At 44.0% G+C, this 16,117-nt stretch overlaps 1 protein-coding gene across 1 annotated transcript; it reads right to left on the bottom strand.

Moving 5' to 3' along the window:
• Nucleotides 1-9,451: 9,451 nt before the first annotated feature.
• Nucleotides 9,452-16,074, bottom strand: kiaa2013 (KIAA2013). Its single transcript, XM_022246278.2, has 2 exons — nucleotides 15,702-16,074; nucleotides 9,452-13,713 (listed from the first exon to the last, which is right to left on the bottom strand). The coding sequence occupies exon 2, from the start codon at nucleotides 13,638-13,640 to the stop codon at nucleotides 11,721-11,723; it is 1,920 nt and encodes a 639-aa protein (XP_022101970.2). The 5' UTR covers nucleotides 13,641-13,713; nucleotides 15,702-16,074; the 3' UTR covers nucleotides 9,452-11,720.
• Nucleotides 16,075-16,117: the final 43 nt, after the last annotated feature.

The following is a 16,117-nucleotide window of genomic DNA, read 5'->3' as shown; positions in this document are numbered from 1 at the left end:
GTACATGTACATGTAGAGGGTGTCAATGGGAATTTAATTACAGGGTTGCACCCTCTGGTAGCATAAAATATTCCCTCTGGAACTGGCCTCGTAAACAAATAGAGCGTGGCAAGCAATCTTTACGGGACCAGTCTGTTACTGTAGTCCTTGTAACTACTGTAGTACAGACGCATTAAAGGATACTGGCATCAGACAATTTAAACCCCGTTTGCCGTTGCCAGGCATGACACAGAACACTGTAGGCCTATGCACCTCGACGATGAGTTGAATTTTTATGATGAGATGTAGTGAAACAAAGAATGTCGGTCACTTCGGCACCTAACAACTTGGCACCTCGTCAGCTCGGCACCCAGTCGGCACCTATCCAACTTGGCACTTCCAATTTTGCCTCCAGTCTGCGTTGTCCAACTCGGCACGTGACAAACTCGGCACTGGAACTGAACCAATTGGTTCTAATTCTGTACATGTGCTTAGTTAATTTTGGTTGATATGGAAATTGGGTAATCCGCATGGATTATGGTAACCCAATTAGTTCATCAAAGATATTGATAAAGAAGCGAGTTTCTTTTGTAAAAAGGGAAGATTGCAGGAAACCCATTTTTGAAATTAAAGTCCGATTTTAATTATAAAAGAGAAATATAACCCTTGCTTTATCTTGGCAATTCTGTGAAAGCTCGTTATCGAAGTTGCACCTGTGTCCCCGGCCCCCCGGCAGACCCGACCTAACCACAAGCCGAGCGGCTACTAGGCCCGACTAAATACAGCATGGTTTAGTTCTGGATAGTAGTGAGAATGACTGGTCCTTCGGTGTTGGTCAGCTTGACCGTACCTCCTTCGTACCATGCTGTATTTGGATACTGACATCCATCCTGCTTGGCAAATATTACCTGCCAAACAAAAACGTAAGAAGTCAATTTTAATGTCACCTCCTTTGTCAAATTAGACAGGTCAGGTTTAACGGACAGAAAAATGTCACAAGTACTTTAGGCCCCAAATTTATTGGAATGGCGCACCTTGCATTTCTGTGAGATTGGGTTGGAAAGCGCTCTAGCGTATTTTGTAGTTGAGTGGTGGTATCGCCAAATGCTAACTTATCTACGTGGTTACTGAACCAAAGTATGCGTTGGCCCAGATGGTCGTCTACAGTCATGTCCGTTGAAGTGTGCCAGTTGGCCAGCTGATGGCGCCAGCACGGATCTACGGTGGAGGTGGTACCGACGGTTCTCATGGAGTTACAACTTCAGAATCAGTCACGTTTGTGAAATGTGACCGGCATGAAAGCGATAGCGCGCCTGAAACCATATAAAAGATGTCGCACAACGCCAGAACCACGCAAAAGAGTCTTCGGTGTGAAGAAGAACCCGCAGTCAGCTGACGTTACAGCCGGGTTCGACCAGCTAACATTTTGTCGACCAGTGGTTAATTTTGCTTGGTATAACCTATGCAGAATATAGATAGTAAAACGCCCAGTATTTGACAAATGGTCGCTGATCGAAGGACTGATCCCCACCCTATAGACCTTTCACTAATAATAATAATAATTAATTCATCGTTACGCACACATGTGCACAAATGGCCTTGGCGGCAAGGGCCATTAAAAATATACAGGGTTTTTGATCATTTTCTATAGGGTTTTCTGGCTTTGTTCATTTTTTCTTCAGAAAATCACTTTAAATTGTTTCTGTTATTAGTTTGTACGAGATTAAAAGGCCAAAATCCCTCTTAGTTTAGAAACTAAAAGCACAAACGATTTAATGGAAGTTTCTGAAGGAAAAACTGAACTGAAGCCTGAAGACCTGAGACCAAATGGTCAAAATTGCACCCTTGTGCATTCGTGCATAATTATGAATTTATTAGTGAAAAGGTCTATTATATAGTGACCGGTACCTGGCTACGGTTTAACGTGAGCGATTAGCCCTGTCAATTTGGATGCTGAATATTTAAATTTTTGTCAAACCAATTACGTTGCAGCGAGAACTGAATACACTATAACATCTAACAAAAGAAGTACGGAGCAATAACAATGGATGCTCATTGTTCTTGCACTGTTTTTCTTTTGTTTGATGCTCATAGTGATAAAAAACAAAGTATCCATCCTTGCTATGTCTCTGTCGATCACAGTAAGGTAATATATTTTCAATGATTTTCATCGATAAATCATTTTACGGCAATTTATTTCAAATCAGTGGTTACTGTACTAAATTGTAGATAAATGAACAATTTATGGTGAAGATTTTTTTCGGTAATGAAGAAGAAAAAGCAAAACGCTATCAGCTCCTGCTTGATTGTGCATTGAGTGGGCATTGTTTCCTCATATACATACACTCAGCAGCATTAATGGATTCATTACCCGCTACGGGTCCCTATGTACGTTCGGAGGACATCTGTGAGACAGCCGGAGACTACGCACGGGGCGGGAAATAGTCTAAATACTGGTGGCAGCAGCAGCACATCTGACCATAGAGGTGAAATGTTGTTTCATTTTTTTTTTGCCATGAACACACCTGGTCAAGATAGGCTGGCGTCAGGGGAAGGAGTTTGAGGACAAGTTATTTCAAAGCGTCTGTAAGTTGCTTGGAAACCGCAAGACCTTCATCATGCTGTTTCACCCTCAGTCAGATGGGATGGTGGAGTGGTTCAACCGAACAGTCAAAACGATGCCTGTCGATGAGAGTCGGGACGATTGGAATGAACATCCTCTGTATGCGATGATGGTCTAAGGCGAACATGCTTGTGCTTGGCCGAAAGGTAGGGCTTCCACTGGGCCTGGTGGTGGACCTGTTGGAGGAGGAGTTGGCAGGTGTGGAAACACTCAAATACATGTATGTGGACGAGTACAGGGCGAAGACGGAGCATGCCCACGATTTTGCCCATCACCATTTATAAAAGATTCAAATACACCAGAGGGGGCAGTGCGATCGCCGACTGGAAGGAGCAGGGTATGAAGCCAGGCATGCAATTGGTGTGGTTGTGCACCCCGGTAGGCGAGTCATACGCTCAAGTTGCAGTGCTTGTCGAGCGGCCCTTGGTGGTTTGAGAAAGATCGTGGATGACGTAACATACATTGTATCAGGTGCAAGAATTCCCTCGTGCGAAAGCAAGGTATTCCACTACAGCCGACTAATGCCCTACCTTGGCAACGCCAAGGGGGACTTGTGAAGGCATGCTGCTCAGAAATCGCCGGTAGAAACTAATCAAGTCGGGAAGGGAGAGCCCCCAATGACTCTGGATCAACAGGTCCGAGGTACCACTGCCAGGTCTGTCAACAGCTGTTACCCCGGACAATCTACCAGCTGGAGGGGGCGATCACATTATCGAAGAAGGGCCCCCTCTATTTCCGAAAGGGTAAGAAGTACATCAGCATGCAGCGACGGCTGCTTCCTGGCGAATGGAGTTGTGCAGACACAGGGACCAGTATGGAAACCAGCGAAGCCAATGAGAGAGAAGGCGAATAGGCACCTCCCTCTGTCACGACCGGTCCATAGTAGATTCACAAGCTAGGGCTGCACAGAAGAATGTTCGGCCCAGCCTTTACTGTAACTTCTCTTCCTGCTTCCGGGAGGGCTCCAGTGGCGTGTTCGTACTGCGGGAAGACTTTGCACCAAAAGTGATCTGCGGAGGCACTTGTAGACGCTATCCCTGCAACCAAGGCCATGTGGCATCTGGTTCTGTTGAAAAGGCGTCTAGGTGCGACAACATCGCCATTCTCATGAGGCTCTCTTGGAGATGCAGTGACAACCATCGTCCACCAATCTCTTCTCTTTCTTTCTCCGATTGTTGTTCTTTTCTCTGTTAGTGTATTTATAGAAATTGTGGGCGCCTCAGAATCGGAAAATCCCTGGTCATCTGGTTGCTAATGCTCACCACTTTGTTCGGGGAGGAACAAGGTTCCTTGGAGGGGGCGGTGTGGTAGTAGTAGTAGCGATTGGCCCGCTGAGGGCGCCAGCACGGACCCATGGTCGAGCTCTGGTGGAGGAGCTCCTACTAGAAGCCAACGATACCCGTTGCCGTAGAGCGCCGACGGAGTACGGTTCTTTCATAGTATCGACAGTTTTTATGGAGTGTTGAAAGTTTGTGAAAAGTGCCCAGAATGACTCGCCTAGCGCCCCTGAAACTAGACAAGAGAAGCCCAAGAGTCCTTTGTCGGCGGGAAGAAGACCAGCTAATATTCTAAGAACGACAAACAATATTTTTCGTAAATCACAATACTTGCAATAAGTGAAAGGACTCTCGGATGTTTTCCATGCTAAATAAAGTTTATTAAGTAAATCCCACTGTCATAATCTTTTCTCCAATTTCAGTACATGTGTAACTGTCGTTTGAAAATTAGGATTTTAAGCTGTTCAAGTTGGGTGGGGCGTGATGTCCAGTCTCCCCAAGTGATTATAAGCCTGTATTGACGATTTCGCTTATACCGAGACCATTTTATTTTCCATAAGAGCAAATGTGTAGTGAAACATCATGCACACCTAAAACTAGCCAATAAAATGCGCAAAAACAGACAACTTTTCATAGAGCTATTATTTGCCACGTTACGAATGCAATTCTTCCAGCATAAATGGCTCAAAAAATGCTGAAAATAACAGGCAAGTTAAACTGACACGAAGACATCGGCTGGACAATGTGGCAGAAGCCATGAATGGCCGCTGGTGACCCGCAGGTGACGTTTGGCCGAATTCTGTGCACACTCTAAGGCTTGGACTAGGGAACCAACTGACCGTAGTCCAAGTTCGACCAAGTTCGGCCTCCATCAGATTAAGACTTTGGGAGAAGAATTCGGTATTTTTCAACAAACAGCCACTAGTCACCGTTAGCTGACCTTTAACCTCAGTCAGATTACACTTCATACCAAGCTTGGGTCAGTTGTTCATACAGCCTTTGCGAGTTTGGTTGAAAATGGTCAAAGCGTTTGACATTTATTGTCTTAAATGTCTTAAATTATGTAAGCTGGGATCCATGGGAGATCAGTGAGCAGGCTTATTGAATGGATCATCCGGGGTTACAAAATTAAATAAATAATTATGGAAATTTAAAGCTGATGGCGAGACAGAAGACAGTGAAGGACCACAATATATCAGTCACATCGACCTTAGGGCGTTAACTGGAGGGAAGCCTTTGTGCTATGCACAGATGCCGGATAATTGGGAGGAATTCCTCTGTCTCAATGCTAAGTGTTGAAAAATTACATGTCTTCTTTTGTAACTTCGAGAGGGGTACTCCTTCCATGGGAGGAGTCCTGAATTTGTTATTCACGACTTGTGTGAAGACCAAGCAGTTTACGAGACTGTAAAGTCACTGTTTTCTCCTGCGACTATTGAGCGTTTCGGGATCTTAGTTTCATGGCTTTACCAATCATCCACAGTTTTTGACTTTAGTTCAACCATTACTACCATTGATACTCTCACCTATTAAAGAAGCACGACAGTCACGTATACTTTTCCCAAATGGTTATTGCCGCAACGTGTCAGACCTTTTTGCGTTCTCTTCAACAAGTTCGTGTACCTAACCTGTGGAAATCCAAATAACACCATGGCTGATGTCAACAGACTGAACCAGACGAAATAACAAGGGTCAGTTGACGAAAACATTAGTGGTGATAGAAGGCCTGGTGAAAATGCTTCCAGTGATCTTGAGCTAGTGAGGAAATGCATGAGCTGAATTCAATGCGTACAATGCGTAACGCTGCCCGTGAGCACGGAAACTGTGCCAACAGCATCCGGTCCAGCCTTGTCAATACTACCTCCTGCATCCCATCCTGCATCATATCAGCTCCAAAAAAGAAGAGGGTGAAATCCCTACCTTCAGCGGTAACATCGGAGACTACAAACGATTCGAGGAACTGTTCATCCATTGTTCGGCAGGTATAAGCGAATCCAAATCTACTACCAGAACCAATATTGCAAAGGAACACCATGGCATCAAGGTTTACATGAGCCCTAGGAGAGCATGGCAAGTACTCGATGAGTGTTAAGGTGATTCATCAAAGTTGTGGACAGCTTAGTCAGGGATCTGGATAAAAAATAATGAAGACGAATGAGATTAAGGGGAGAGTCAAACTCGCTGTCATGAATTGCTTTGTTTATACCATGCAAATATTCGGGACCAACGCAGAGGCTTCTGGTCTGTCCGAAGAACCTAACAGCAAGATCATTTTACATCAAGTCAAGCAGAAGTTACTGGAGGAGCACCGGATCGCCTACTACAAAAGCGTGAGGGATGAGTACACTGAAGATTGTCCCACCGGCCTTCTCAAGTGGCTGCACAGCCAGTTACTGCAACTTGAGAAACAAGGCCTGCTAGGAGAGAGAGTGCATCGATCTACCATCCAGTCACACAGAGCATCCAACGACTTCAAATTCTGCCGAAGTGAATTCCAGTTAGCAGAGTCACACAGATAAGGGTAAACGGTCACCAAAGTGCGTGTTATACACCAACTCGCAAACACATTATCTGAAGAACTACAACAAGTTAAGAAGTCTGCTAGCATCTGCTAGCATTGTGGATATAATTACACGGCCGTTAGACCAACATAATTACTTCAACTTGAGCCAGTGCCAGTTTGTGTTACCGTATCGTGTCCAAACTTGTGACAGTGATTACACTTTCAAGCTCTCTGTCCCGTTGTCTAATCCTCCAAGTCAGCTGAGCAGCAGTCCTACGAGCAGCTTTGTAAATGTGGCAACTGTCATCACCACTAATGACAAGGCTAAATGACGGGGTAACCTATTAACCGTCATGGGATACCTCCGACAAGGAAACATCAGTTGCCTGGTGCGTATCCTACTGGATGGTGGGAGCCGGGCTACCCTGCTGAGAGAAGGGATCTTTCCAAGATCAAGGCAAGATCTCTACCAGAGCCATGACCTTAGTTTTGTCGGGAACTGAAATAAGTTGTTTTGTCGGGAAAATGAAATAAGTTGAGGCTTTTGGACAGCCACATCGAAGACAACAAAAAATGCTGAGGAGTCTGGAGAACCAAATTAGCAACAGACCTGAGAAATGGAAAACGTGCTCCAAACAAACGACAGACACTTGTAGAGATATGTCTCTCCATACGCCATGGAGGAACTGCGACAAAGATGCCGGCAAGACAATGTGGTTCGTGTCTCACTTCAAAGCCACCGAAGACTCGAAGACGACTCCAGTCAGATTAGTGCATGATGCCAAAGAAGCTTCCAGGGCCACTGACTAAATGATTATCTCATGAAGGATGAGAATGATCTGTTCACTATTGCGTTGCGGTTCTGAGAATACGGCGTGGGTCTCATCGTAGACATCAGCGAGATGTTTCAAGCCATCAAGATCAAGCCGGATGATGCTGGATTCCACAGATTTGTGGTCCGATAAAACCCCAATTACCCCATCCAGGTGTATGAGCCTACGACTATCACCTTTGGGGACAAATCGTCTCCATTGCAACCATTGTGACCTTGAGTCACGTAGTGGCTGAGCACACTGCAGGTGACGAGCAGCTGAACAGAGTGGTTGCTGACCAATTAACATGGACGATTTAAATGAATCTGTTTCAAAAGAAGCTGTGAAGCTCAGGTCCTAGCTCTATTAGAAGGGGCAGGTTTACCAAAAGGAAATGGCAATCAAACGTTGAAGGAGTGTGCGACAAAACAGAAGTTACCACAGCTTTAGGCACCAAGTGGAGCTTCGTGAAGGACACCTTGACAGTGAAAGAAGTGAAGCTATATCCAAGAACATCCCAAGCAAGCGTAACATTCTTAGACAGGCTGTTTCCTGCTATGGTGACTTCGGTTTGCTGTCTGGACTCCTCGTTCGAGCAAAGATTCTTCTGCAGAAGTTATGGCAGTTACATTTTAATTGAGACACCCCTCATAAGGGCAACCTATGGGCCTTGATGAGCGAAATCAACAGAGATCTTGTGAAGGTAACCAGCACTGAAGTTCCAAGGTGTTTAATCCACAGCAGTACAACGGAAGGAGATCCTTACCTGAAGTGTGCCTACATTTTTGCAAGTGCTTGGTACTTCCGAAGACACTATGGGCATCAGAGTTAAGCTAAGATGGTCTCTTCTGGAAGATATTGAGGCCTACCTAACATTTTTATGTGCATGAACTAAAGTTACACTGCTGAAACAGTCGTGCGTGTGTTTAAAGGAACTTCAGGCTATTTTCTATTGGCAAGACTGATGCTCACTCTAAAGAATGTTCTACAGTTTAACCCAGCTAACTCGAAGATCGCGACGGACAGCATGACGGCCATAAGTTGACTATAAAGAGGACAGTCAAAGTCTTTTCCTCATATGTTGCATATCGTGTAGGGGAGATCACTTCACGATTTGACTCCGTTTAGGACATCGCATACGTTGCGTCAGACCGGAACTGCTCCTGACATGAGTCAAGTTATTGATGGACCTGTGTACTTGAGGCTGGCCCAAGACACCAGAAAACGTCCTGGCGGACCTGAAAGATGAAGAGCTGAAAAGGTTCTGTCTTGCATACCAAAACAATAGCACTCACGGTCAACGTTGTGTCAAACCCTACTCCTATTATCGACATTGCCAAGTTCTCCAGTTGGTCTAAGCTAAAGATGGTCACTGCTAGAGGTTTCTCCTTGAAAGAGATCCCAAACAACCGATGGCTAAAGCAGCTAACCCAGCACATTTCTCACTGGCCCTCTCAAAGCTAATAAGGGAAGCTGAGCTGTACTGGATTCGACAAGTGAAAAACAGACATTAGCTTCCAGGATCCCAACATCATGAAGATTACAGACTCAGTCCTTGCTCGCCTGTCCCAAACAACGTTGGCAGACTGCCTTGGACCATGGTTCGACCACTACCATTGCACCTGTTGCCTATTAAAGAAGCACGACAGTCAAGTACAATCTTGTCACGTGATTACTGCAGCAACGTGTCCGACATTTTGTGATCTCATAGCACTAATAGAGTTTATCCCACAATTCCGGGGGTTACAAAGCCATGACTTTTTTTGTCAATATCTACACAATTGGATTTTTAAAATTTGAATCAGATATTTGTTAATTTCAATCATTCAAAAAAAAATTCATTTGTATCTTTGAGTGCCCAAAACTAATTGGTTCTCAAGTTTAATGCTTATTAAATTATTCAAAACATCAATGCCCCCCATAAAAGGGTTCCCCCTTTCGAAGGAATTCCCCCCAAAAAATCTGAAAATGGAAATATGCTTCAGGTAAACGGGCATCACTAGACCATTTGAGATGGGGGTTGCCATTGTGAAATTCGCCTACAGACGGGTCCGTAAATTTTTTTAATGTAATGACAGTCCGAATTCCTGATATGTGGCCTTCCCCCTTATGGCCTTCCTTTTCCCCTCTATCTCCATTTTTGCCAAAAGCACCATAATTTTGTCGACAAAACTGACTAATGAGGGCTAGACACCCCACACCCCCTTTAGCGACGCCAACAGGCTATTGAAAAAAGACACTTCAGATTTAAAACAGGTTCTTTTAAAATGTTCAAATTTGCAGTTTATTCACCAAACAGAGATGGTGTCAACACATGCTCGCATAAAGGCTACAACACAATCTGATATCAGAATAGTGAATCTCAAATGAATTTAGAAAATTATTACCAACAAAGAAATTCTGTACCCATCAAATCATCCTCAAAGGAGTAATTATTTTTACTGCAAATTCTTGCCAACATACACTGTAATCCAACCTTATCCCGACAACATAGCAGATTTGGAAAAGTAAAGTCCTAAAAATCACCTTCCATTTTATCCATTCCCCCTTCTCCCCAAAAATCTGCCCAGAATCCACCAACATCACCACTGGCAAATTCTGCAGAGCTAGTAAGGGCAAAGAGAATTTCCAGAAAGTACATACAAAGTTTGTAAACTGCATACATGTACAATGTATTATAGAATGTACACTGCTCTGCCAATCTGCCCGATAATCTACAAGTAGGTGTGTCCCATTCAAATTTCATGAAACTGAGTCTCGGGCTCACTCGTGAGAAAATATTCAACACTTGCATGAACAAGTGCACTAACGGTTTGTCAGCCACATAGGACATTGTTTATACCTGTATAAAACAAGATGCTTTCTCATTCACCCACACATGCACTTAACAGTTGTGAAATTATCTTTCTTTTTTGTTTTATTCTGCTTTTTGTTTTTTGTTTTGTTGTAAATTACGATACATACTTGAGAATTCAAGAAAATCTGGGAAAATCCAAATCCAACTTCCCCAAAAGGTAGCTCATAATAAACATCGCAAAAAGTTACACATTTTTCATCATTCAACTATGCTGCCACAAAAACCATGCGCACACCATGTAAATATTAACACAGGCTCAATGATTCACAAGCAAACAGTGCATCACATTATCCTGCTTATGCCAACTCGATAAATCATTATTTTTAAGCTTTTATCTCAAATACGGTTTAGTCACAAAACAACAGTTGGATGCAACCCTTCAAGTGCTTCACACTAATCTTCTGGATAGATGTTTCAGCACGTTCCAAGAAAGCGTCAAACCTTAAAATCAATCAGTACAGGGTGCCGGGGTACACTGCATCTCATTAAAATAACTAACTTCGGCGGCTGGCTGTTTGTACTCTGGGTTTGCAGGCATGTGTCTTGTGTTCACATCCTTCTACATTATTTCTGTTGTATTACAGATGTCGTGCTCAATGTGTTAAGCCAGCTACATGTACATTACTTTAAAACTAAGCCCCACCGCTGTCCAAACTTTACCAGCAGCCTTGGGAATTCATCACTATCAATGGTATATAAACTGTACGATGGTGGTCTGTTCGCTGACGAAACTGAACACTGTCCAACAGAAATTGATGGGGATCTTCAGGCCCACAAATATCTCAATACAGAGATGCTGACAGTGCATTGTTCCATGGTAAGTCGGTCATTCCATGAAATTGGATACACACTGTGCTAACCTTAGACACAACCATGTATAGGGCATAGTAACTACATGTATATGTATAAACATAAATTGTACTGGTACACGTTGGTGTTTGAAGTGGTTTGAATTGTTTTTAGCATGGTGCATGTGTCATCCTGAATAAGAGATGGCTTGTAGCCAGTGATGTGGTTCCCATTGTAGAGACACACTGTGTGCGCGGGCCTATTCGTGCCACAATGGCATGGGTCAACTGTCATGACTGTATGCACTTTTCAGGGGGACATACATGTACAGTGTACATGTAATGTCTTTGTGCAGTGCTGCGCATGGGCAGCCTCTTGAAACAATCTCCCTTCTGTGACCATGAGAGGGTACTCTTGCAGTGTTAGCCAACACCATCAATTTTACATGCGTGCGACATGCACGATTCAGGCCAGTACATGTATCCCTGTGTTTGTTATGCAGCTGCTTAGCAGTGCTGAGTGTAAAGAATAACATGTACATGTACCAGTACAGTATGAATTAGCTCACAAGCTTGCTCCACTGCAAGAAAAAGGTAATCAATTTTAAAGCAAGAAAAAAGATTCTAACTTTCATTTAAAAAACCAAGTAAAACACCAGTAAATGCTACCACTGCCATCATAATAATCATAAATAACAAAATATTAAATACATGTAACTGCACATGATCAAAAACCAAATGAATGTCAATCACCAAAAAAGTGGATCATGCAAAAATACCCCAAATACAGTATTTACTTGTGGGGGTGAAATACATTTCAGAATGTACTTTTTTTCCAAAAATATTCCAAACTTCTGGTTTTTGTACATCTCAAACCTGTGTCATGCTTTGCTGGTTTTCTCAGATGGCCTTGATAAGCTTGAGGAGGTCCCTGAGCAGTATTCCTTATACACCAAGTTGATGAGGAACATGTGGAAAATAACTATGAGACCAATGATAATGACCCAGGCAAAGACTGGCATTTGGAAACCCTGGTGTGCGTCTGTGCTGTTAATGACAGGGACCAGGGGCTGCACATCCCTGTCATCTAGGTCATAGAGGTGCTTGAAGTGGATGATCTTGGTCTTCAGGTAATCTAGGTGCTTGGGATCGTGGGAAATATACAAGAAAGGGGTCTGTGGAACAGTCCACTTGAGGGGGAGCTTTTGCATAGAGGAGGTCAAGAGAATAGGTGTGCCTTCACATCCCGCCCCGCAGGCGTACAGTTTGGTGGGTTTATTCCCACTGGCCTGGACGCTGGTGATGCTGATGAGGATCTCGTGGCCCGGGCTGGGGTTGATGTCGATGTGCAGGAAGGTGGTGTTGTAAAAGATGTTGTGCAGGTGGGACTTGCTCCGAAAGAGCAGGGGGTCAGCGTGGAAGGACAGCTCGCGCTCTGTGAACTGGCCAGCCAGGAAGCTCAGCATCATGGCCTGCATGATCCCAGTCACGCCCGCCGACAGCAGGGTATGGCAGCCGTGCTTGTACAGGACATGCTGCCAGTGGGAGAACAGCTCCATCATCTCCTTGTCGGTTTGGACTGGCCGCCACAGGGACTCGTCGAACAGGGTTGGCTGGCCATTGAAGCAAGAGCCTGGCTGCTGCAAGGCCCCAATCACCTCCTTCTTCCGCTGGAGGGAGGAAGAAGGCATAAGCAGAGGTGCCTGAGAGGAGGACATCACATAGTACACCACAGTGGTGGTGAGGATGTTAAAGACGTGGACAGCTGAGATGTGACTCAGCTGTTGCTGGACCTCTGAGGGTACGCGTGGCCGGACAGGTATGGCCAGGGGCTCCTGGACAAGACCTGAGTTCCAAATCTGCTCAGACCAAGCATCCCTGTGCTCCCGGACCAGGTCCTGGAAGTCCATCTTCAGAATTTTGAACAACTGCTCCTCCACTGAGTCCACGAGGCCGGCGGTCAGCTGTGGTGTGCTGGCACCCACGGGGGCTGAGTATTTCACCAAAGTCAGGACTTCCACTTTGTGGACTGATTTTGCAGGCACTTCGGTTTTCTTCTGTAGGGCCGTCGCAGCAATGACCAGAGTGACCACTGTTCTGCTGGTTCCAGAGGGCACATTTAAGTCCCCTGCTGTCAACATGTATTCTCGGGATTTTCCATCCACTGTTAACATTTCTGCAGTGGTGGTGGATCCCTTCCACTTTACCGGGCCAGTCCGGGAGAGTTCTAGCAACACCGGTTGATCTGCATTGTTCTCCACGACAATCTCCTGCAGCATCAACTCGGGTCTGAATCGGTGTACTAAGGTGTTGGTCTTTATGAACACACAGGACTGCCCAACTGAGTAACACTGATATTGCTTGACCTGCGCTTGGCGGAAGTGCAGGACCGTTGCACTCTGGTATTTCATGGTTGAGAGCCTGGTAGTCACTAGTGGATGGTACATGCCCACACTTAACCACTGCTCCTCATTTTTCAGGAGAAATCCACTGGACTTAAACGTATTGACCACAATCCCAATGTTGCCATTGCCAACAAATGGTACCACCTGGTCCACATGGACTTCCCCACTGTCAGCATGGAAGACAGCTGCGTCCACCTGGGTTAGGTCGCTCTCTAATTCCTTGAGCTTCAGTGTCAAGCAGCCCTTGGTGGACTTGACGGTCTGGTTATGGTGCATGACCCAAGGCCCAACATATCCGAGCATGACCAGCAAGAAGATGGTGAGAAAGAAGAGCTTGCGACTCCGGGGAGTGGCAAGCACCCCTGACAGTCGCTTGGTAATGCTGGAGAGGGCCATGGGGGCTGGTGATGGCAAAACAAACTACCGGTACATGTAGGTCACTGGATTATGACTCCTCATACAGGTGTGCCTGAAATTGAGAACAAGAAAATGCACAAAACAGTTCATTCCAACTGAGCAAAATGTTTTAGTGAGAACCTCTCCCATTCTGTTGCAATACTAGTACATATATGTCCATTTTAAAGTTACATTAATTGATGATTAGCACTCCCCCAGGATATTTTGGCTAGAAATCTAGCCAGACCCACCAGTCTGCATCATTTCTCAAAGTGCCTTTGCCTGCCCAGTGCAACAAGATCCAACAGGATCAGCTTTCCACAAGGCCAAACACCCACAAAGTCTGCAGTTACCAGCCACCTCAGTACCCAATAGTGGCATTGTTCAATGGGACCAGTTCCAGTTGTATGCCATGGGTCATTTGTTCTGCTGTTGATTGCCCAGAGCAACAAAGTGCACCAGGGGTTTGCACCTGTCCTGTTGCACTTTGCTGCGACTGGCAGAGTTAAGGTTAATGATAACCACCCCCCCCAAATTATTTGAATGTACACTTACAATGGTTACCATTCTTTGCATTCTCAGGCAACTTGTTTGTGTGCAGCATTATAAATCAAGTACAAGTTCCACGTGGATTTAATGTAACAGTAATAAAAAGGAGCACATATCACAAAATCAAAAAAGGAAAAACTTAAACTAATTTTCTTTCCAATTTTTGAATGTGCACGTGATGTAACGGTTCCAGAACTGTCAATCGTGTCAATTGCTTCATCATGTAGGTATGTGGCTAGGGCTGAGTCAATTCGAATAATTCACTATTCGAGTATTTGACATTCCATTCGATCGAATATCCGAATATTCAGTCGTACTGACCGGCAGATTATTGAACAAACCACACACAAAATCAATTGCAATAACACACACAATTGTGCATTATGATCACCATTGTAGCTTATCACTTCTAGGACTACATGTATCTCCAGCCACGATTTAGCAAGATTTAACAGACAAACAATACTTCTTGCCGTGTTGAAAAATTCCATTAGTTTTCAGTGGGATTTTTCTCATTTAAAAAACACAAGAAAATTCTCCCTCCCTTTTCATTAATTCTGCATTCGAATATTCAAATTCTGAAAATTCGGCAAAGCCCTGTACATGTATGTGGCAATCTTCGTTGAACAGCACTATCGATTTTGTACACAGCCTTATTTTCGTTTTTTTCTTGGCCGGTTCGATTTAAGTTCTCCAGCGCGGCTGTGTTGGAGTATCCCATGTCTAAAAACAACCAAAATAACATGGAACCACTTTTTCTATGACATTTTCTGGTATCTTCACGAATACACAAGGATTTATGGACGTAAGTCAGGTCGCCCATTTTAAAAATCTTGTCCAGAAAATATTTCCAAACCTGTTAAAATGCACTCTTCTCATCCAGGTCAAATATTGCTGTCAAAATCGTCCATAATTTTATCAAAGAAAATTTTATTGATCGATTGTTTGTTTTTTTTTATTGATTTGTGAAATTTGACGGGATTTTATAGATCACATTGTTTAATCGGCCTGCAGGATGAATTCAATCTCAGCTTTATTCCTAAGTGGTATGAATGTTGCTGCAAATATGGCAGTGAAATTGTCGTTTTTATAGCTTCTGATTACATTTAATGGATCTTCCAAGGTGTATCTACAGACGTATTTCTGATGACGTATTATTATGATTTATGATATATGTAGTGTGATGGTTCAAACTACGATATTTGAAGATTCAAAAAACTGTACTGCTGCACTTTTACTGGGAAAATAAAGCCATATGCTAATAGTGAGTCACGTGACCTGAATACCACTTCCTGATTGGCTAAGAGTCCATCACTGGCTCTTCTCAGTTGACTCGCTTTTTCGCTAATTTCGCTAATAACTAATTTTTGTCATAGGAGGTCATCTCCTTGGTGTCACTAGGTCTACTATCATCACTGATCATGCATGTCATGTTCATGAAAAACTTGAAAACAAATAGACATGTCACAAGGAAATCTGTGATGTAAATCACAACAAATAATAATGACTCACGTTTCCATTTATATCACAGGGCCATATACGTGTACATACAGCTTGTTTTTCGGCCGGTCAAGTTGTTTTCTGCTTGTGCACTACCGCCACTAACGTTAGTCTGAGTAGTCAGCATTGCCAAGATCAAGTTATTTGAGGGCAGCTCTACCCGGAGACTGGAGTCCCATTTTCTCTTCAGTGTTTCTACCTCGAATTTCCATTTCAAAAGATCATCAGCATCCTGGAATAGTCAGTGTACCGTCCTCCATAGAAGATAGACACAGATTTAAGAATAAGCTTTCTGTTGGTAACACATGCCTACTTCATTTGCACGGTTTTGAAAAAAATTTAGCTTCCACAGTTCCACGTCGGACATCCCAATATGACCACATAGAAGATCTGACAATAGGGGGCGCCCTGGGAGCCGACTGCCCAAT

This window comes from Acanthaster planci, linkage group LG09 (assembly GCF_054643075.1).
Source record: "Acanthaster planci isolate LZ-2023a linkage group LG09, COTS_SCS, whole genome shotgun sequence".
Lineage (NCBI taxonomy): Eukaryota > Metazoa > Echinodermata > Asteroidea > Valvatida > Acanthasteridae > Acanthaster > Acanthaster planci.
This window is presented reverse-complemented; position numbering and strand designations above follow the sequence as displayed.

What these genes read in the sequence shown, in the direction of transcription:
- kiaa2013 (XM_022246278.2), bottom strand. Translation starts at nt 13,640, where the DNA reads ATGGCCCTCTCCAGCATTACCAAGCGACTGTCAGGGGTGCTTGCCACT.